Here is a 21,194-nt window from a genome sequence, read left to right as displayed (position 1 = left end):
CATGAAAGTCATTCCCTCATGTCTTAACACACGTCCTATCATCTTCTCCCTTCTCCTTATCAGTGCTTTCCACATATTCCTTTCGTCTCCAATTCTGCATAGATCCTCCTCATTCCTTATCAGTCCACCTAATTTTCAACATTTGTCTTTGGCACCACATCGTAAACACTTCGATTCTCTTCTGTTCCGGTTTTCCCACAGTCCGTGTTTCACTACCATACAATGCTGTATTCCAGACGTACATTATCTGAAATTTCTTCCTAAAATTAACGCCGATATTTGATATTAGTAGACTTCTCTTGGCCAGAAATGCCTTTTTGCCATAGCCAGTCTGCTTTTGGTGTCCTCCTTGCTCCGTCTGTCATTGGTTGTTTTACTGCCTAGGTAGCAGAATTCCTTAACTTCGTCTATTTCGTGACCATCACTCCTGATATTAAGTTTCTGACTGTTCTCATTTCTATGACTTCTCATTACCTTCGTCTTTCGACGATTTACTCTCAATTCATTCTGCGTACTCATTAGACTGTTCATTCCGCTCGGCAGATCGTGTAATTCTTCTTCACTTTCACTCAGGATAGCAATGTCATCAGCGAATCGTATCACTGATATCCTTTCACCTTGAATTTTAATTCCACTCCTGAACCTTCCTTTTATTTCCGTCATTGCTTCTTCTATGTACATATTGAATAGTACGGGCGGAAGGCTACAGCCTTGTCTTACACCCTTTTTAATACAAGCACTTCGTTCTTGGTCGCCCACTATTATTATTCCCTCTTGGCTGTTGTACATATTGTATATGAGCTGTCTCTCCCTATAGCTTATCCCTACTTTATTGAGAATTTCGAACATCTTGCACCATTTTATATTGTCTTACGCTATTTTCAGGTCGACAAATCCTGCCTCAGCTGGCAAATAATACACACCACGCTTTAGAGTAATGCACATGTGCATGTAACTGTAATGCACTGAAAAATGGCAGCATAATTCAGAAATGCGTTGTGCTAATAAACAAACTCTAAGACAGAAAACGACGCACCACGAAGGAATTATCCGAATAGGATGGAGATCGGTAGATGAGATGTACATGTACAGACAAATAAATAATTGCAATTTCAGAAAAAAAATTGGTGAATTTTTCAAGACGAAAAGCTTCACACATTGAGCAAGTCAATAACGCGTTGGACCACCTCTAGCCTTATGTAAGACATTGATTGACAGAGTTGTCGGATCTCCTCCTCAGGAATTCTGTCCAACTGGTGTGTTAGATGGTCAAAACCCCGATCTGGTTAGAGGGCCCTGCCCACAGTTTTCCTAATGTTCGCAACCGGGGCGAGATCCGGCAACCTTGCTGGCCAAGGTGGGGTTTGACAAAACTAAAATACGAGCAGCTCAAGCTCTCGCCGTGTGTGGGCGTGAATTATCTTGCTGAAATGTAAACCTAGAGTGGCTTGCCATGAAGGGCAACAAAACGGTTGTAGAATATTGTTGCCGTACCACTGCTTTGTGGCAGTGGCCTTGCCGCAGTGGATACACCGGTTCCCGTCAGATCACCGAAGTTAAGCGCTGTCGGGCGTGGCCGGCACTTGGATGGGTGACCGTTCGGGCCGCCGTGCGCTGTTGCCACTTTTCGGGGTGCAATCAGCCTCGTGATGCCAATTGAGGAGCTACTCGACCGAGTAGCAGCAGCTGCGGTCAAAGAAAAACAATCATAACGACCGGGAGAGCGGTGTGCTGACAACACACCCCTCCTATCCGCATCCTCATCTGAGGATGACACGTCGGTCGGTTGGTCCCTATGGGCCATTTGTGGCCTGAAGACGGAGTGCTTTACCACTGTTTTGTAACGATGCTGCAGATAACGACCAAGAGGTCCTGTTATAAAATAAAATGGGACCCAACAGCATTCACTCATAATTGTTGGGTCGTATGCCAGGCAACAATCAAATTGTTGTACCACCACTCTCGGAGACGTCTTTAGACACGTATTCGCGGATCCTTGGCGTTTGAATTCGAAGTGGGACTCATCACTGAAGACAGTTATACTCCAGTCAGTGAGATCCCTGCTCGAAGTGATGCCAGGAGGCGCCCCAGGTAGCAGTAAGATACCAACATGACAGTCGCCTGCCGTATTACGTGACAAGTAGGTGTGATGGTCTGGGTTGCCATTTTACTTTTATAGCGAGACCCGTTTGATTGCCTCCCAAGGCATCCTTGCACTACAGCGGCAGGTCGACGATATCCTGTGCCCCGTTTTATTGCCCTTCTTGGCAAGCCATCCTGGGCTTACAGTTCAACAGGATAATGCCCACCCACTCACTGCGAGAGTTTTTGTTGCATGTTCTCGTGCTTGCCAAACCCTACCTTGGGGATCAAGATCTCCGGATGTGCCTCCCCCCCCCCCCAGCTGAGAACGTTTGGAGCGTCCAACCAGGTCGGGATTTTAACTCGCCAATTGGAGAGAATTTTGCTCGATATACCTCAAAAGCAACCCATCCCGGGCTTTTCAACAGGATAATGGCCTCCCACTCATTGTGAGAGTTTTTATTACTAGTCCTCGTGTTTTCCAAACCCTACCTTGGGGAGCAAGGTCGCCGGATCTGCCCCCCCCCCACCCCACCCCCCGCCCAATTGAGAAAGTTCGGAGCGTCCAACCAGGTTGGGATTTTGACGCTCTAACTCGCCAGTTGGAGAGAATTTGGCTCGATATACGACAGGAGGACACGCAACAACTCTGTCAATCAGTGTCAAGGAGAATAAGTGATTGCATAAGGGCCTACGGCGGTTCAAAACACTACTGACTTGCCGAGTTTGTTAACCTCTTTCTCTCGATTAAGTCAACCACTTTTTCTCTAGGTGTAATCGCTTTTTTTGTCTGTACATCACATCTACTGATTCCAATCCCACTTTGGATAATTCCTTTGTGGTGTGTCGTTTTAGCAAAAATTGACTGAAACTGTTACCACTCAACTACTGGTTTTGAGGCCACTGCAGTACTGGTGGTCGCAGTCGCAGGGCCCGGTGACAGTACCGATGCTGGCTCGTGTTGCAGGTGGTGCCTCTGGACTGGTGGCCCCTGACGAGGGACTGCCTGGCGTACGGCGTGACCGTGTCGCTGATGATCTGCATCATCCACGACGAGCGCGTCGAGTGGTACGAGGCGCTCACCCTGGTGCTGCTCTACATCGTCTACATCGCAGGTCGGCACATCCGGCATCCGACATCGCCACTCCCTTCCCCTGTACCCCTCACGGTAGCTCCGGCCCGGGGTGCCGTTCAGTTCTATCCTCAGATCAGCTGTCTCCTGCCTGCCTCGGCAAGTGCCTTGTGCATCAGAATTCCCAATTTAACAAAAATCGGGCGTGGCCTCGATGGGGCCGCAACAGATGCTGTAAAAAGGTCTCCAGGTCTCACACAATTTAATTTCCTATAGCCAATTTTGCTTTTCACTCGCGACCACCACCAGATATGCATGCCGTGTGCATCAGAATTCCCAATTTAACAAAAATCGGGCGTGGCCTCGATGGGGCCGCAACAGATGCTGTAAAAAGGTCACCAGGTCTCACACAATTTAATTTCCTATAGCCAATTTTGCTTTTCACTCGCGACCACCACCAGATATGCATGCCGTGTGCATCAGAATTCCCAATTTAACAAAAATCGGGCGTGGCCTCGATGGGGCCGCAACAGATGCTGTAAAAAGGTCACCAGGTCTCACACAATTTAATTTCCTATAGCCAATTTTGCTTTTCACTCGCGACCACCACCAGATATGCATGCCGTGTGCATCAGAATTCCCAATTTAACAAAAATCGGGCGTGGCCTCGATGGGGCCGCAACAGATGCTGTAAAAAGGTCACCAGGTCTCACACAATTTAATTTCCTACAGCCAATTTTGCTTTTCACTCGCGACCACCACCAGATATCCATGTCGTGTGCATCAGAATTCCCAATTTAACAAAATTCGGGCATGGCCTCGATGGGGCCACAACAGATGCTGTAAAAAGATCACCAGGTCGCACACAATTTAATTTCCTATAGCCAATTTTGCTTTTCACTCACGACCACCACCAGATATGCATGCCGTGTGCATCAGAATTCCCAATTTAACAAAAATCGGGCGTGGCCTCGATGGGGCCGCAACAGATGCTGTAAAAAGGTCACCAGGTCCCACACAATTTCATTTCCTATAGCCAATTTCGCTTTTCACTCACGACCACCACCAGATATCCATGCCGTGTGCATCAGAATTCCCAATTTAACAAAATTCGGGCGTGGCCTCGATGGGGCCACAACAGATGCTGTAAAAAGGCCGCCAGGTCACACAAAATTTCATTTCCTATAGCCAATTTTGCTTTTCACTCGCGACCACCACCAGATATGCATGCCGTGTGCATCAGAATTCCCAATTTAACAAAAATCGGGCGTGGCCTCGATGGGGCCGCAACAGATGCTGTAAAAAGGTCACCAGGTCTCACACAATTTCATTTCCTATAGCCAATTTTGCTTTTCACTCGCGACCACCACCAGATATCCATGCCGTGTGCATCAGAATTCCCAATTTAACAAAATTCGGGCATGGCCTCGATGGGGCCACAACAGATGCTGTAAAAAGATCACCAGGTCGCACACAATTTAATTTCCTATAGCCAATTTTGCTTTTCACTCACGACCACCACCAGATATCCATGTCGTGTGCATCAGAATTCCCAATTTAACAAAATTCGGGCATGGCCTCGATGGGGCCACAACAGATGCTGTAAAAAGATCACCAGGTCCCACAAAATTTCATTTCCTATAGCCAATTTTGCTTTTCACTGATGACCACCACCAGATATTCATTGATCGGGTAGCAATATTTCATGTTGCTGTTTCGGTCTTCATCCTGGAGTCTGGTTTGATGGAGGTGACAACACTGGTCTATCCCGTGCACTACAAACTAGAGTATTCAGATGCATCGAACCATTCTTCAGGCTGAAGACCGAAAAACACCTCATCATTAGCTCCACGATCCTTCCACATAATCTCAAGCATTCTTCTACGGTGCCACAATGCAGGAGCTTCTATTCTCTTCTTATCCGAAATGCTTATCCTCCGTGCCACATTTCTGTACAGGGCTACAATCCAGACAAATACCTCCATAAAAATAATTCCTTACACCTAAATTTATATTCGACACTGACAAATTCTTCTCTTTCAGAGATGCATTGCTTTCTGTACAGACGGTCACTGGCCTGGTCTGCCGAGCTCTGTTGGCAAGCGGGGTCCACTCAGCCCTTGTGAGGCAAACTGAGGAGCTACTCGGCTGAGAAGTAGCGGCTGTGGTAACAAAAACCAACAATGCCCATGAGGACCATATGCCCCTTTGTATCTACATCTGGTGATGCCTAAGGGCTGAGGATGACACGGGAGTCGGGCAGTACCGTTGGATATTCAAGACCTGTTGTTTTCTGTAGCGGAGTTGCATTTTATATCCTCTCCGCTTCAGTCCTCATCAGTCTTTTTGCTGCTCAGGTAGCTACACAGTAGTCCCTTAATGTTATCTCTCGGTACTAGTCAAACACCAATCCAATATGCTTCTGCGAATCTCTCCAATTGCTTAAATTTCACTAGAAATTCAGTTGCAAAAGGTGACTATCTGTAGTTGTTATCTATTAATCAAACATCGTTTGTCTATGAAAGAAAGGTCATGTTACCCTTTGCTTAACTGGATGCACTTACAGACAAATAATTACTTCTCAGGAACATCACTGCCTACTATCATAACTATGCATGATTTTAGTCCCCCACTTTTTCTCAACCTATTTCTTCACTACTAAGAAAACATAATCTACTCCTTCAGAAAATACTGGCAGCAACTTGGTATTTTCATTACTAAACCCTTTAAGACCTGAATTTTTTCTAGAACATGGAAAATTTTTCTTTATGTGGTAATGCTCTTAGGTGATTTTTGTAATGATTTTCAGATGGAAGATTTATACAAAAACATGTACCCGTTTCCATAATATGCTTTGTACACTTGGCTTCATTTTATGGACTACAATAACTAATTACAAAGTATTCTCTATTGTAATAAACGGTAAAATGATCATTCAATAATTAGCATACAGAATAACAATAACAACATTAAATTATACAGTGGAATATAGCGAAGCAATCACATTCGTGTGTTCTGGTGGTCATGAATTTCTGTGTGTTGAGTTTCTGATATTTTTGAAGCGATACTCAACATTTGGCAGCACTTGCGCCTAATAGGAGGGTTGAACATTCATGAGTGTGTCCCTCAGGCTTCTATTGGGTGAAAGTACTTCTGTTCAGCTAAGAAACAATAAAAACTGTTTTACACAACTGTAGCCGGAGGGTCTGAAAAGGTTAAATTATGAAATACATAATTTTAAACGGTTTTTATTTTCAGTGTTGAAGGGGAATCGGTGAAGTGCAATACATTGTTCGAATCTCAATTTTACGTTGAATATATTTCCAGCACCAAAACGAACACTTATGCACCCAGTTTTCTTTCTACAATTTACATATCAGCATATCCCAAATACACACATTAAAAAAAGTTTTGCGTCACCCCGCTTCTGAAAACTCCTGAAGATAGACGTTGTCTGTAGACACTGTATCACAGACACAGTCCCTTTGACTAAACCCGCCCAAAGATGTAAACAAGCATGCATGAGCAGCGCCTGTTAGACGGAGGGGCTCCGACAGCCGATCAGTTCCAGTCATTCCACCAGGAAGGAGGTACACGGCTCGTGTTGTCTGTAGTTCAACCATGCCTAGCCGGCCGAAGTGGCCGTGCGGTTAAAGGCGCTGCAGTCTGGAACCGCAAGACCGCTACGGTCGCAGGTTCGAATCCTGCCTCGGGCATGGATGTTTGTGATGTCCTTAGGTTAGTTAGGTTTAACTAGTTCTAAGTTCTAGGGGACATAACCACAGCAGTTGAGTCCCATAGTGCTCAGAGCCATTTGAACCATTTTTCAACCATGCCTAGACGGCCAATCCGGCGGTTCGATCGCGTCCGCATTGTTACTTTGCGCCAGGAAGGGCTCTCAACAAGGGAAGTGTCCAGGCGTCTCGGAGTGAACCAGAGCGATGTTGTTCGGACGTGGAGGAGATACAGAGAGACAGGAACTGTCGATGACATGCCTCGCTCAGGCCGCCCGAGGGCTACTACTGCAGTGGATGACCGCTACCCACTGATTATGGCTCGGAGGAACCCTGACAGCAACGCCACCATGTTGAATAATGCTTTCCTCGAAGCCACATAACGTCGTGTTTCGACTCGATCTGTGCGCAATAGGCTGCATGATGCGCAACTTCACTCCCGACGTCCATGGCGAGGTCCATCTTTGCAACCAAGACCCCCTTCAGCACGGTACAGATGGCCCCAACAACATTCCGAATGGACCACTCAGGACTGGCATAATGTTCTCTTCACCGATGAGTGTCGCATATGCCTTCAACCAGACAATCGTCAGAGATGTGTTTGGAGGCAACCCGGTCAGGCTGAACGCCTTAGACACACTGTCTGGCGAGTGCAGCAAGGTGGAGGTTCCCTGCTGTTTTGGGGTGGCATTATGTGGGGCCGACGTACACTGCTGGTGGTCATGGAAGGCGCCGTAACGGCTGTACGATACGTGAATGTCGTCCTCAGACTGATAGCGCAACCGTTTCGGCAGCATGTTGGCGAGGCACTCGTCTTCATGGACGACAATTCGCGCCCCCATCGCCCACATCTCGTGAATGACTTCCTTCAGGATGACGACATCGCTCGACTAGAGTGGCCAGCATGTTCTCCAGACACGAACCCTATCGAACATGTCTGGAATAACTCTTCAGGCTTTCCCGGCGATCTAATGACATCTTGGGTTGTCGGGTGTTCTGCCGGATATCAGCGTCGTACTTGCACGATATTTCGGTCACGTAGCTCGTAACCTTCATCAGTTGTGACCTGAGACTGCTCCTCGAGTGGACCTGGTCCAGTATTTATACCTTGGCCTTCCCCCTCCACCAACGGCTGCAGGCGCTTCCTCTGTGGTCCGCGCCCATTCCCTGCGACCTGCTGGAGCGTTGCTGCTCCGTTTTCCGTCCGCTGCGGTTCTAGGTGTTCCCTCTGCGGTCCGCGCCCACCGAACCCGCTCCTGGGGGTTTCATCTGCGGTCTGGGGTACCAAGCGTTCCCCCTGCGTTCCGCGCCCGCTCACCACGACCTGTTGGAGCGTTGCCGCTCCGTTTTTCGTCCGCTGCGGCTCTGGATGTTCCCTCTGCGGTCCGCGCCCACCAGTCCCACTTCTGGGTGTTCCACCTTCGGTCTGGTGCGCCTGGCAGTCCGTCAGGGGCTCGTTTTCCATCTCCATGTCTCTGGTTCTTCTGTTTGTGCGGTGTTGCAGCTGGCCCCGTTGCTCCTTTAACAATTCCAGAGCCGGATCCCAGGCAACGCTCCAGCAGGTCGTGGTGAGCGGGCGCGGACCGCAGGGGGAACTCTTGCTACCCCAGACCGTAGATGAAACCCCCAGGAGCGGGTTTGGTGGGCACGGACCGCAGAGGGAACACCTAGAACCGCAGCGGACGGAAAACGGAGCAGCAACGCTCCAGCAGGTTGCAGGGAATGGGCGCGGACCACAGAGGAAGCGGCTGCAGCCGTTGGTGGAGGGGGAAGGCCATAGGCATAAGTACTGGACCAGGTCCACTCGAGGAGCGCAGGTCACTGTAGCACGCGGCGCTCAGCTACTGCGGGAGAGTGAGCGAGGAGATCGTACTGCGGGCGGGTGGCAAATTGTCGTGTTGCTGTTCTAACGGCAAAAAAAGCAAATTGTCCAACCCTAGCGCGCAGTATGGTTAAGATGAGCAGCGTGGGACGTGATGTCGCGAGAGGTGGCAACTCGGCGACAGAAGAAGCAGTTTCTCCCGCTCCCGCCCTGTACATCAAGTGCAGGGAGGTCGAGTGGGTGGAACTGTATGATGAGATGGGGCAAAGCTGCGACAAGGAGGTCGTCGTTGAGTCCGTCGACTCCGACGCCACCATCAAGCTCCAGGCCGCTGACTGGAACGACTACAGGGCCCTAAAAGCCCTAGTGGCCGCTCACACGGTGGACGCCCCGGAAGGACGAGCGGTGGGTCAGAAGACTCGTCGCAAAGAAGTCACCAAGGCGCTTCTGAGGGGACTGCCTTGGATTCTCACGGAGCGAGCAGTGAAGGAAGGATTGCGCCGACAAGGTTTCGTTGAGGCAACCGTAAGGTTGCACAACAAAACCAATAAGAGGAAGCCGCCACTATTTATCGTCGCCACACCAGCGGCAGGCAACGGCGGGGACATCCTCGACATGCGGAAGCTCTTGGGCTTCCATGTGCAGCCGGAGACTCTCTCCCCCCCCCCCCACCTGGACACGAAGCCACAGTGCTTCAAGTGCCAGGAGGAAGGGCATGTGGCAAAGCACTGCCGCAACGCCGCCAGGTGCGTCAAGTGGGGACGTCACCATGACACCCGCACCTGTACCAGCACCAAAGACGTCAAACCGACGTGCGCCCGCTGCGGCGGAGAGCACGTCGCCAACTGGCGCGGATGTCAGGCCTTCAACGGCCGAAATCCCGCTACTGCACAGGAGACGGCGCCCCAGGCAAAGAGGCGACGCCGCAGAAGAAGGAGGCGACAACGCTCTGCAGCCGCTGCGAACAAGGGAAGGGCAGAGGCAACTATCTGTAAGGAAGAAATCAGGGAAGCGGGCAGGCCAGTCGAAGATCTGTATATGCCTCGAGCCGCTCACAGTGTGGAATGCAGTGTGGGGTCTTGCGTTATCCTGCTGGAATATGCCATTTGTCGCCCTGGTCACGAAGGGCATGACAACAGAGTTTACCATATTCGCCGAGTACTAGCGAGTATTAAACCAACATTCAACAAATACCAGATCAGCCCTAACCTCATATTGAGTAGTTACCAACACCATGATCCCAGGATTTGGGGTTGTATGAGTCTGGAGAATCGCAAAATAATTTTATTTAAAAAAGCGGATAAAGTGTCACTAGAAGCCTTCCTAGGAGACAATCTCCATTCCTTCCGAACTGACTATGCAAATGTAGACGAGATGTGGCTCAAATTCAAAGATACAGTAGCAACAGCAATTGAGAGATTCATACCTCATAAATTGGTAAGAGATGGAACTGATCCCCCGTGGTACACAAAACAGGTCCGAACGATGTTGCAGAGGCAACGGAAAAAGCATGCGAAGTTCAGAAGAACGCGAAATCCCGAAGATTGGTTAAAATTTACAGACGCGCGAATTTTGGCACGGACTTCAAAGCGAGATACCTTTAATAGGTTCCACAACGAAACATTGTCTCGAAATTTGGTAGAAAATCCGAAGAAATTCTGGTCGTACGTAAAGTACACAAGCGGCAAGACGCAGTCAATACCTTCGCTGCGCAGTGCCGATGGTACTGTTACCGACGACTGTGCCGCTAAAGCGGAGATATTGAACGCAGTTTTCAGAAATTCCTTCACCAGGGAAGACGAATGGAATATGCCAGAATTTGAAACACGAACAGCTGCTAGCATGAGTTTCTTAGAAGTAGATACCTTAGGGGTTGCGAAGCAACTCAAACCGCTTGATACGGGCAGGTCCAGATTGTATACCGATTAGGTTCCTTTCAGATTACGTTGATACAATAGCTCCCTACTTAGCACTCATATACAACCGCTCGCTCACCGATAGATCTGTACCTACAGATTGGAAAATTGCGCAGGTCGCACCAGTGTTTAAGAAAGATAGTAGGAGTAATCCATCGAACTACAGACCTATATCATTGACGTCGGTTTGCAGCAGGGTTTTGGAGCATATACTGTATTCAAACATTATGAATCACCTCGAAGGGAACGATCTATTGATACGTAATCAGCATGGTTTCAGGAAACATCGTTCTTGTGCAACGCAGCTAGCTCTTTATCCGCACGAAGTAATGGCCACTATCGACAGGGGATCTCAAGTTGATTCCGTATTTCTAGATTTCCGGAAAGCTTTTGACACCGTTCCTCACAAGCGACTTCTAATCGAGCTGCGGGCCTATGGGGTATCGTCTCAGTTGTGCGACTGGATTCGTGATTTCCTGTCAGGAAGGTAGCAGTTCGTAGTAATAGACGGCAAATCGTCGAGTAAAACTGAAGTGATATCAGGTGTTCCGCAGGGAAGCGTCCTGGGACCTCTGCTGTTCCTGGTCTATATAAATGACCTGGGTGACAATCTGAGCACTTCTCTTAGGTTGTTCGCAGATGATGCTGTAATTTACCGTCTAGTAAGGTCATCCGAAGACCAGTATCAGTTGCAAAGCGATTTAGAAAAGATTGCTGTATGGTGTGGCAGGTGGCAGTTGACGCTAAATAACGAAAAGTGTGAGGTGATCCACACGAGTTCCAAAAGAAATCCGTTGGAATTCGATTACTCGATAAATAGTACAATTCTCAAGGCTGTCAATTCAACTAAGTACCTGGATGTTAAAATTACGAACAACTTCAGTTGGAAAGACCACATAGATAATATTGTGGGGAAGGCGAGCCAAAGGTTGCGTTTCATTGGCAGGACACTTGGAAGATGCAACAAGTCCACTGAAGAGACAGCTTACACTACACTCGTTCGTCCTCTGTTAGAATGTTGCTGCGTGGTGTGGGATCCTTACCAGGTGGGATTGACGGAGGACATCGAAAGGGTGCAAAAAAGGGCAGCTCGTTTTGTTTTATCACGTAATAGGGGAGAGAGTGTGGCAGATATGATACGCGAATTGGGATGGAAGTCATTAAAGCAAAGACGTTTTTCGTCGCGGCGAGATCTACACTACTGGCCATTAAAATTGCTACACCAAGAAGAAATGCAGATAATAAACGGGTATTCATTGGACAAATATATTACCGGTATACTAGAACTGACATGTGATTACATTTTCACGGAATTTGGGTGCATATATCCTGAGAAATCAGCACCCAGAACAACCACCTCTGGCCGTAATAACGGCCTCGATACGCCTGGGCATTGAGTCAAACAGAGCTCGGATGGCGTGTACAGGTACAGCTGCCCGTGCAGCTTCAGCACGATCCCGCAGTAGTGACTGGTGTACTGTGACGAGCCAGTTGCTCGGCCACCATTGACCAGACGTTTTCAGTTGGTGAGAGATCTGGACAATGTGTTCGCAAGGGCAGCAGTCGAACATTTTCTGTATCCAGAAAGGCCCGCACAGGACCTGCAACATGCGGTCGTGCATTATCCTGCTGAAATGTAGGGTTTCGCAGGGATCGAATGAAGGGTAGAGCCACGGGTCGTAACACATCTGAAATGTAACGTCCACTGTTCAAAGTGCCGTCAGTGCGAACAAGAGGTGACCGAGACGTGTAACCAATGGCACCCCATACCATCACGCCGGGTGATACACTAGTATGGCGGTGACGAATACACGATTCCAATGTGCGTTCACCGCGACGTCGCCAAACACGGATGCGACCATCGTGATGCTGTAAACAGAACCTGGATTCATCCGAAAAGATGACGTTTTGCTATTCGTGCACCCAGGTTCGCCGTCGAGTACACCATCGCAGGCGCTCCTGTGATGCAGCGTCAAGGCTAACCACAGTCATGGTCTCCGAGATGATAGTCCATGCTGCTGCACACGTCGTCGAACTGTTCGTGCAGATGGTTGTTGTCTTGCAAACGTCCCCATCCGTTGACTCAGGGATCGAGACGTGGCTGCACGATCCGTTACAGCCGTGCGACTAAGATGCCTGTCTTCTCGACTGCTAGTGATACGAGGCCGTTGGGATCCAGCACGGCGTTCCGTATTACCCTCCTGAACCCACCGATTCCATATTCTGCTAACAGTCATTGGATCTCGACCAACGCGAGCAGCAATGTCGCAATACGATAAACCGCATTCCTGATAGGCTACTATCCGACCTTTATCAAAGTCGGAAACGTGATGGTACGCATTTCTCCTCCTTACACGAGGCATCACAACAACGTTTCACCAGCCAACGCCGGTCAACTGCTGTTTGTGTATGAGAAATCTGTTGGAAACTTTCCTCATGTCAGCACGTTGTAGGTGTCGTCACCGGCGCCAAACTTGTGTGAATGCTCTGAAAAGCTAATCATTCGCATATCGCAGCATCTTCTTCCTGTCGGTGAAATTTCGCGTCTGTAGCAGGTCATCTTCATGGTGTACCAGTTTTAATGGCCAGTAGTGTATTTACGAAATTTCAGTCACCAACTTTCTCTTCCGGATGCGAAAATATTTTGTTGAGCCCAACCTACATAGGTAGGAATGGTCATCAAAATAAAATAAGAGATATCAGAGCTCGAACAGAAAGGTTTAGGTGTCCGTTTTTCCCGCGCGCTGTTCGGGAGTGGAATGGTAGAGAGATAGTATGATTGTGGTTCGATGAACCCTCTGCCAAGCACTTAAATGTGAATTGCAGAGTAATCATGTAGATGCAGATGGAGATGTCGCTTCCTTTGGCCTTTACCAAGGCGCCTGTGGACACGTCGGTGTCGATCTGATTTCCAGGCAGAAGCGAGTCTCGTCACGGAACACCACAGGATGCCACTCAATGCCATAGTCGACTTTGGCCCTACAGTGTCCCTGTTATCTGTGGTAAGGTGTCAGCAGCAAACGACAATTAGCGTGTCAATATCTCAGATCAGCTTCTGGTAAACTGTTCCTGACAGTTCATGGTGACACTTCGCCTGCAACCTCCGCTCAGGTTTCAGGTGTCGTCATCCACCTGTTCATCAGAGCCAGTGAGACACTCCTGCAATCTCCAAATGCTGTAGTCTGTCTGCCTACTCTTGTTGCCATTCTGTTCTCCTGAGTCAATTTCGTCACCACTAATTCTGCACTCATTGCTCCACAGCCATCTGTTTGTGTGATCTGTTGGTATGGTGCTCGCATGTCCCCCATGATGACAATGATTCGCCCTTTCTCAGAGTGCAATAGATGTCGATAAGCTACAGGGTGAGGCAGTGAAACGGCACGATTTTGTAAAACCACCAAAGATTTATTTACAAGTAAAATCATAATAGTTGAACATGGATCTCAAGTACAAGAATGGAAATTAAAGATTTAATTTAAAAACAATCATTTTTTAAATATGGTGTCAGTGAGGTGTCGTCCTTGGTTTTGCACACATTGTCTAAGCCTGAGATGAAATTGTCCCATGACGTTTCGTAGCATCTGTTCTGGAATGTTGTTAATTTCCTGTCGAATTCGCTCCTTCAGGTCTTCTTTTGTTCTTGGTGGATTTTCCTGGAAGACTTTGCACTCGAGGTAGCCCCAAAGAAAAAAGTGTGGTGCCGTCAGATCTGGTGAACGGGCAGGCCAGGGGAAATCGCCATTCCTGCTGATTAGACGTCGTGGAAATGCAAGTCTGAGCAATTCCATTGAGACATTAGCAGTATGGCTTGTTGCACCATCTTGCTGGAAGAGTGTTTCAGCATCTGGATCATGTCGATCAATTCCAGGCAGACCAAAAATGGTCAACATGTCAGCATAACGTCCAGAGTTTACCGTCACTGTGTTGCCATCTTCATCTTCAAAAAACTAGGGCCCCACGATTCCACGAGATGACATTGCACACCAGACTGTTACTTTTTCAGAATGGAGAGGTTTTTCATGAAGTTCGTGCGGGTTATCTGAGGACCAATATCTGAAGTTTTGCTTATTTACGTACCCACTAAGATGAAAGTGGGCTTCATCACTCATCCATAAGTTATGCACTCTTCCTTCATTTCGTTCAATAACGTTAAGCATTGACTGGCAGAAGCGTATACGGTTATTGTAGTCATTAGGTTTAAGGGCTTGCACTACCTGAATTTTGTATGGATGATAGTGAAGGTCACTCTTCAAAATCCGTCTTACTGATCGATTGCTGAGACCAAGTTCTGCGCTGTGCCGTCTCGCGGATTTTCGCGGACTTCGTCCCAACGCTTCGCTTACACGATTAATGTTCTCGGGTGTCCGGATTGTTTTTGTGCTGCCGCCTCTTTTCTTTGTTGTGCTGGCAGTAGCTTCAAAGGTTTTAACCCAAAGCAGAATGGCTTTTCTCGATGGCACGGGAGCCCGTGGCGGCAGGTTGAATTCACGACGAAAGGCGCGTTGAGCACCAACCACACTATCCGCGTTTTTGTAACATGCCTTTACGGCATATGCACGTTGCGCACTCGACCAACGCTCCATGGCTACTGAAACTTCCACCACTCTAGACGCCCAAGGTCACTTCCCCCACTCTCGCAACCCCCCTCCGCGCCCGACAACCACTATCGAAATCGTGCCGTTTCACTGCCTCACCCTGTACATGTGCGCTCCCTTTAGACACACTGTGTTGCCATCACCACCTGAACCGTTCCAGCAGCGTTACACAATCTCAACAGCCATAATGTAGTCTCATAATTCCTCACCTTCATTCTCCATGGCTTTCTCTGTACTGAAAACACTGAAATTAGCTTTGCATACGAATGAAATTTCAGTCAGTATACGAGGTGCGGCTAGAAAAAAAACCGGACTGATGCTGGAAAAAACATTTATTTACAATTATTTACAATTTCATGTTATCTCCTTCAATGTACTCTCCTCCTCGGTCTCTACACCGCTCCATACGAATTTTCCACTGTTCATAGCAATGCTGCAGATCATTTTCGGTAAGTCCATACATTGCTTCCGTCGCTTTTTCTTTTACTGCTTCAAAGCTGACTTGACTTTAGGGAAAAGAAAAAAGTCACAGGGGAACAAATCAGATGAGTAGGGTGGATGATCTAAGATGGGAATGTTGTGTTTTGCCAAAAACGTCTTCACTGACAACGCACTGTGAGCTGGGGCATTGTCTCGGTGAAGGATCCATGACTTTTTTCTCCACAAATCGTTCCGTTTTCTCCGTACTCGCTCACGTAGGGTAGCCAGGACGCTAATGTAGTAATGCTGATTCACTGTTTGTCCCTCTGGTACCCAATCAATGTGCACAATGCCTTTGATGTCAAAAAAACAATCATCATTGCCTTGAATTTCGATTTTGACATTCGTGCTTTTTTTGTCGTGGAGAACCAGGAGTTTTCCAATGCATCGATTGGCGTTTAGTTTCGGGATCGTAAGTAAAAAACCACGATTCATCGCAAGTAATAACATTTTGTAAGAAGGTGGGATCACTTTCAATGTTTTCCAGGATGTCAGAACAAATCATTCTTCGGCGTTGCTTCTGTTCAATTGTGAGACACTTTGGAACCATTTTTGAACACACTTTGTTCATGTTGAAACTTTCGTGAAGAATCTGCCTAACACTTTCCTTGTCAACTCCTGTTAACTCAGACACTGCTCTGATTGTTAAACGGCGATCTTGTCGAACAGGTTTACCGATTTTTTCAATGTTTGCATCAGTTTTTGCTGACAATGGTCTGCCAGTGCGAGTGTCATCACTGGTGTCTTCGCGGCCATCTTTAAATCGTTTAAACCACTCAAACACTTGTGTTCGCGATAAACAATCATCGCCGTACACTTGTTGTAACATTACAAACGTTTCACTTGCAGATTTTCCTAGTTTGAAACAAAATCTGATGTTAACACGCTGTTCTTTCTGTACACTCAACATTTTCCGACGCTCAGACAAAACGTCAACTACTTAAAACAGACGCCACGGGCAGATTGAGTGCAGGAGGCAGATGAAACTCGAGCAGTAGGCGGAGCGAGAGTCACGTGACAGGCCACGCGACTTTCAGCCTTATTGCATTCGTTTTATTGTTTCACCAGTACTAGTCCTGTTTTTTTCTAGCCACACCTCGTACTTCATAGGCTCTGGAAATACCGGAGTATCAATTTGAAAGTGTTCCATTTCTAGAAATAGAGAGATGAATTCTCCTGTGATTTACTGACCATTACATGACTTTGCGTATCGTAAGAAATTCATATAAAATTGAATGTGCCACATGGTAGTATGGCCGGACCTGCACTATTGTCAGTTATCATGAATGAGTTTCAAACTACTGACAGCATCTTGAGATTGGTCTCAGGGTATATTTCTGTCATTTGAGGGACAGCCATTAAAAATTATTCTCATACACGGGAGAATTTCTTAAATGGGTCAACATGTTGTGGATGATTGAAAATACATTTAAATGTAGTCTATATGGGTCAACATGTTGTGGTTGATTGAAAATACACTCCTGGAAATGGAAAAAAGAACACATTGACACCGGTGTGTCAGACCCACCATACTTGCTCCAGACACTGCGAGAGGGCTGTACAAGCAATGATCACACGCACGGCACAGCGGACACACCAGGAACCGCGGTGTTGGCCGTCGAATGGCACTAGCTGCGCAGCATTTGTGCACCGCCGCCGTCAGTGTCAGCCAGTTTGCCGTGGCATACGGAGCTCCATCGCAGTCTTTAACACTGGTAGCATGCCGCGACAGCGTGGACGTGAACCGTATGTGCAGTTGACGGACTTTGAGCGAGGGCGTATAGTGGGCATGCGGGAGGCCGGGTGGACGTACCGCCGAATTGCTCAACACGTGGGGCGTGAGGTCTCCACAGTACATCGATGTTGTCGCCAGTGGTCGGCGGAAGGTGCACGTGCCCGTCGAACTGGGACCGGACCGCAGCGACGCACGGATGCACGCCAAGACCGTAGGATCCTACGCAGTGCCGTAGGGGACCGCACCGCCACTTCCCAGCAAATTAGGGACACTGTTGCTCCTGGGGTATCGGCGAGGACCATTCGCAACCGTCTCCATGAAGCTGGGCTACGGTCCCGCACACCGTTAGGCCGTCTTCCGCTCACGCCCCAACATCGTGCAGCCCGCCTCCAGTGGTGTCGCGACAGGCGTGAATGGAGGGACGAATGGAGACGTGTCGTCTTCAGCGATGAGAGTCGCTTCTGCCTTGGTGCCAATGATGGTCGTATGCGTGTTTGGCGCCGTGCAGGTGAGCGCCACAATCAGGACTGCATACGACCGAGGCACACAGGGCGAACACGCGGCATCTCCTACACTGGCCGTACACCACTGGTGATCGTCGAGGGGACACTGAATAGTGCACGGTACATCCAAACCGTCATCGAACCCATCGTTCTACCATTCCTAGACCGGCAAGGGAACTTGCTGTTCCAACAGGACAATGCACGTCCGCATGTATCCCGTGCCACCCAACGTGCTCTAGAAGGTGTAAGTCAACTACCCTGGCCAGCAAGATCTCCGGATCTGTCCCCCATTGAGCATGTTTGGGACTGGATGAAGCGTCGTCTCACGCGGTCTGCACGTCCAGCACGAACGCTGGTCCAACTGAGGCGCCAGGTGGAAATGGCATGGCAAGCCGTTCCACAGGACTACATCCAGCATCTCTACGATCGTCTCCATGGGAGAATAGCAGCCTGCATTGCTGCGAAAGGTGGATATACACTGTACTAGTGCCGACATTGTGCATGCTCTGTTGCCTATGTCTATGTGCCTGTGGTTCTGTCAGTGTGATCATGTGATGTCTCTGACCCCAGGAATGTGTCAATAAAGTTTCCCCTTCCTGGGACAATAAATTCACGGTGTTCTTATTTCAATTTCCAGGAGTGTAGATTTAAATGTAATGTGTACAGAGATTCGTACCATTTTTAATTTCCTCACTAAATGAGATTTTGTCTGTGGTGCCGCAGTGATGTACTGGGACAAGTCGATACAACGGTGCACCCGGGGCAAGAAGAGGATGGCATCGCGAGCCAACTCCAACCGCAAGGCCTCCGTCGACAATGTGGGTAAGTCAACCGCTTGGACTACATGCTCCACACACTGTTTGCAGTACACATTGTAGTTCACTAATGTTTAAACACACATTCACACAAACGCGAGAATATAAAGCAAGGGAACCAACTTCAGGAGTTAATTCCTGAGAAGAAAAGAACAAAAAAGTTCTTATCAACATATCTTTGGAAGTGAACACTCAATTTTCAATAAAGCTATTAGCTTTTGGGATTTCCGATGGAGTTATTTAATCTGTTTCCAACATGTAACACGTGCCTAATTCCAGGGCATTTTTCCAGATTTATTAAAATAGGCAACTGCCACACAAATTTGTGAGGGAAATCATGTCAGTAATCAATTTCCTTTTTTACCAGTGACTTTTTCAAAAAAAAATTGAGGGAGTCTAGATTAGCATCCCATGTTGGTAATGATAATTGTACTTACAAGGGAACCTCCCCATCGCACCCCCCTCAGATTTAGTTATAAGTTGGCACAGTGGATAGGCCTTGATAAACTGAACACAGATCAATTGAGAAAACAGGATGAAGTTGTGTGGAACTGTGAAAAAATAAGCAAAATATACAAACTGAGTAGTCCACGGGTTGCATAGGCAACATCAGGGATAAAACTAGCTCAGGAGCGTCGTGGTCCCGTGGTAGCGTGAGCAGCTGTGGAACGAGAGGTCCTTGGTTCAAGTCTTCCCTGGAGTGAAACTTTTATTTTCTTTATTTTTGCATAGTTATTATCTGTACGTTCGTTCATTGACGTCTCTGTTCACTGTAATAAGTTTAGTGTCTATGTTTTGCGACCGCATCGCAAAACCGTGCGATTAGTAGACGAAAGGACGTGCCTCTCCAATGGGAACCGAAAACATTTGATCGCAAGGTCATAGGTCAACCGATTCCTCCACAGGAAAACACGTCTGATATATTCTATACGACACTGGTGACGGCATGTGCGTCACATGACAGGAATATGCTGTCGACCCACCTAACTTGTACACTTGGCGAACGGGTAAAAAGATTCTTCTACCTTGCCCGATTTAGGTTTTCTTGTGGATGCGATAATCACTCCCAAAAAAGTGATGAAAACATAAGAGTTTGTCACATAAACTGAAAATAAAAAATTAAAGTTTTCACTCGACGGTAGACTTGAACTTAGGACCTCTCGTTCCGCAGCTGCTCACGTTACCACGAGACCACGGCGCTCCTGCGTTCTCACTCTCCTTGATGTTGCCTATCCTCCCATGAACTACTCAGTTTGTATATTTTGCTTATTTTTTCACAGTTCCACACAACTTGTTCCTGTTTTCTCAATTGATCTGTGTTCAATTTTTCAAGGTCTATCCACTGTGCCAACTTATAAATAAATCTGAGGGGGGTGCGATGGGGAGGTTCCCTTGTTAGCAGTTCATAATTTGTATTCCAGAGGGGTCCTCAGCTGATAAACTACCTATATGGTCACTCACCATATTTTACTAGCATTAAAAAACAAAGCAGCACCAGCGTCCTATACAAGTCATTCGATAGTGTAAATCACAGAATATTGTGACTAAAGTGGAGGTTTTGTGGAAGTCAGTGTAAAGCTAATGAATCTTCTTCTTCAGCAGCGCTACAGCCCTTGGTGAGCCTTGGCTTCTTCAACAATCTTCTTCCACACTTCTCGGTTATTTGCCGCTCCTTTCCACCCCCAGACTCCCATACTGGTGACATCCATTATTACCTCGTCGATCCATCTTGTTCTAGGTCTCCCTTTTCGCCTAACTGAATGGATCGGGTCATACCTTTAATCATTTTCTTTGGAATTCTATCCTCTGCCACTCTCTCCAAGTGTCCTGGCCATCGTATTCGCTGTCATTTCACAAGTTTTACTATGTCCCTGCCTTGTATTAACTCTTGTAATTCGCCTTTGTAGCGTATTCTCCTGCCTTCTTCCTCCCTTATTGGCCCATAGATTTTGCGTAGTATTTTTCGCTCAATGGTTCTTAGTGCATTTTTATCGCGTTCTGTCAACGTCCATACCTCTGAGCCGTATGTGATAACTGGGCGCACTAGGGAATTATACAGGGTTATTACAAATGATTGAAGCGATTTCACAGCTCTACAATAACTTTATTATTTGAGATATTTTCACCATCCTTTGCACACACATACAAAAACTCAAGAAGTCTTTTTAGGCATTCACAAATGTTCGATATGTGCCCCTTTAGTGATTCGGCAGACATCAAGGCGATAATCAAGTTCCTCCCACACTCGGCGCAGCATGTCCCCATCAATGAGTTCGAAAGCATCGTTGATCCGAGCTCGCAGTTCTGGCACGTTTCTCGGTAGAGGAGGTTTAAACACTGAATCTTTCACATAACCCCACAGAAAGAAATCGCATGGGGTTAAGTCGCGAGAGCGTGGAGGCCATGACACGAATTGCTGATCGTGATCTCCACCACGACC

At 47.6% G+C, this 21,194-nt stretch overlaps 1 protein-coding gene and 1 pseudogene across 1 annotated transcript in view; both read left to right on the top strand.

Annotated features, from left to right (window-relative positions):
- The window catches only part of LOC126213192 (sodium/potassium/calcium exchanger 3), a 227,703-nt gene that overhangs the window by 151,589 nt on the left and 54,920 nt on the right, over positions 1–21,194 (top strand). The window contains exons 4-5 of the mRNA XM_049940817.1: positions 3,050–3,197; positions 18,663–18,761. Coding sequence (XP_049796774.1) covers positions 3,050–3,197; positions 18,663–18,761 — 247 coding nt within the window. The remainder of the gene's footprint in view (positions 1–3,049; positions 3,198–18,662; positions 18,762–21,194) is intronic.
- LOC126214023 (5S ribosomal RNA) lies at positions 1,506–1,623 on the top strand (annotated as a pseudogene).

This window comes from Schistocerca nitens, chromosome 11 (genome assembly GCF_023898315.1).
Source record: "Schistocerca nitens isolate TAMUIC-IGC-003100 chromosome 11, iqSchNite1.1, whole genome shotgun sequence".
Classification (NCBI taxonomy): domain Eukaryota; kingdom Metazoa; phylum Arthropoda; class Insecta; order Orthoptera; family Acrididae; genus Schistocerca; species Schistocerca nitens.
This window is presented reverse-complemented; position numbering and strand designations above follow the sequence as displayed.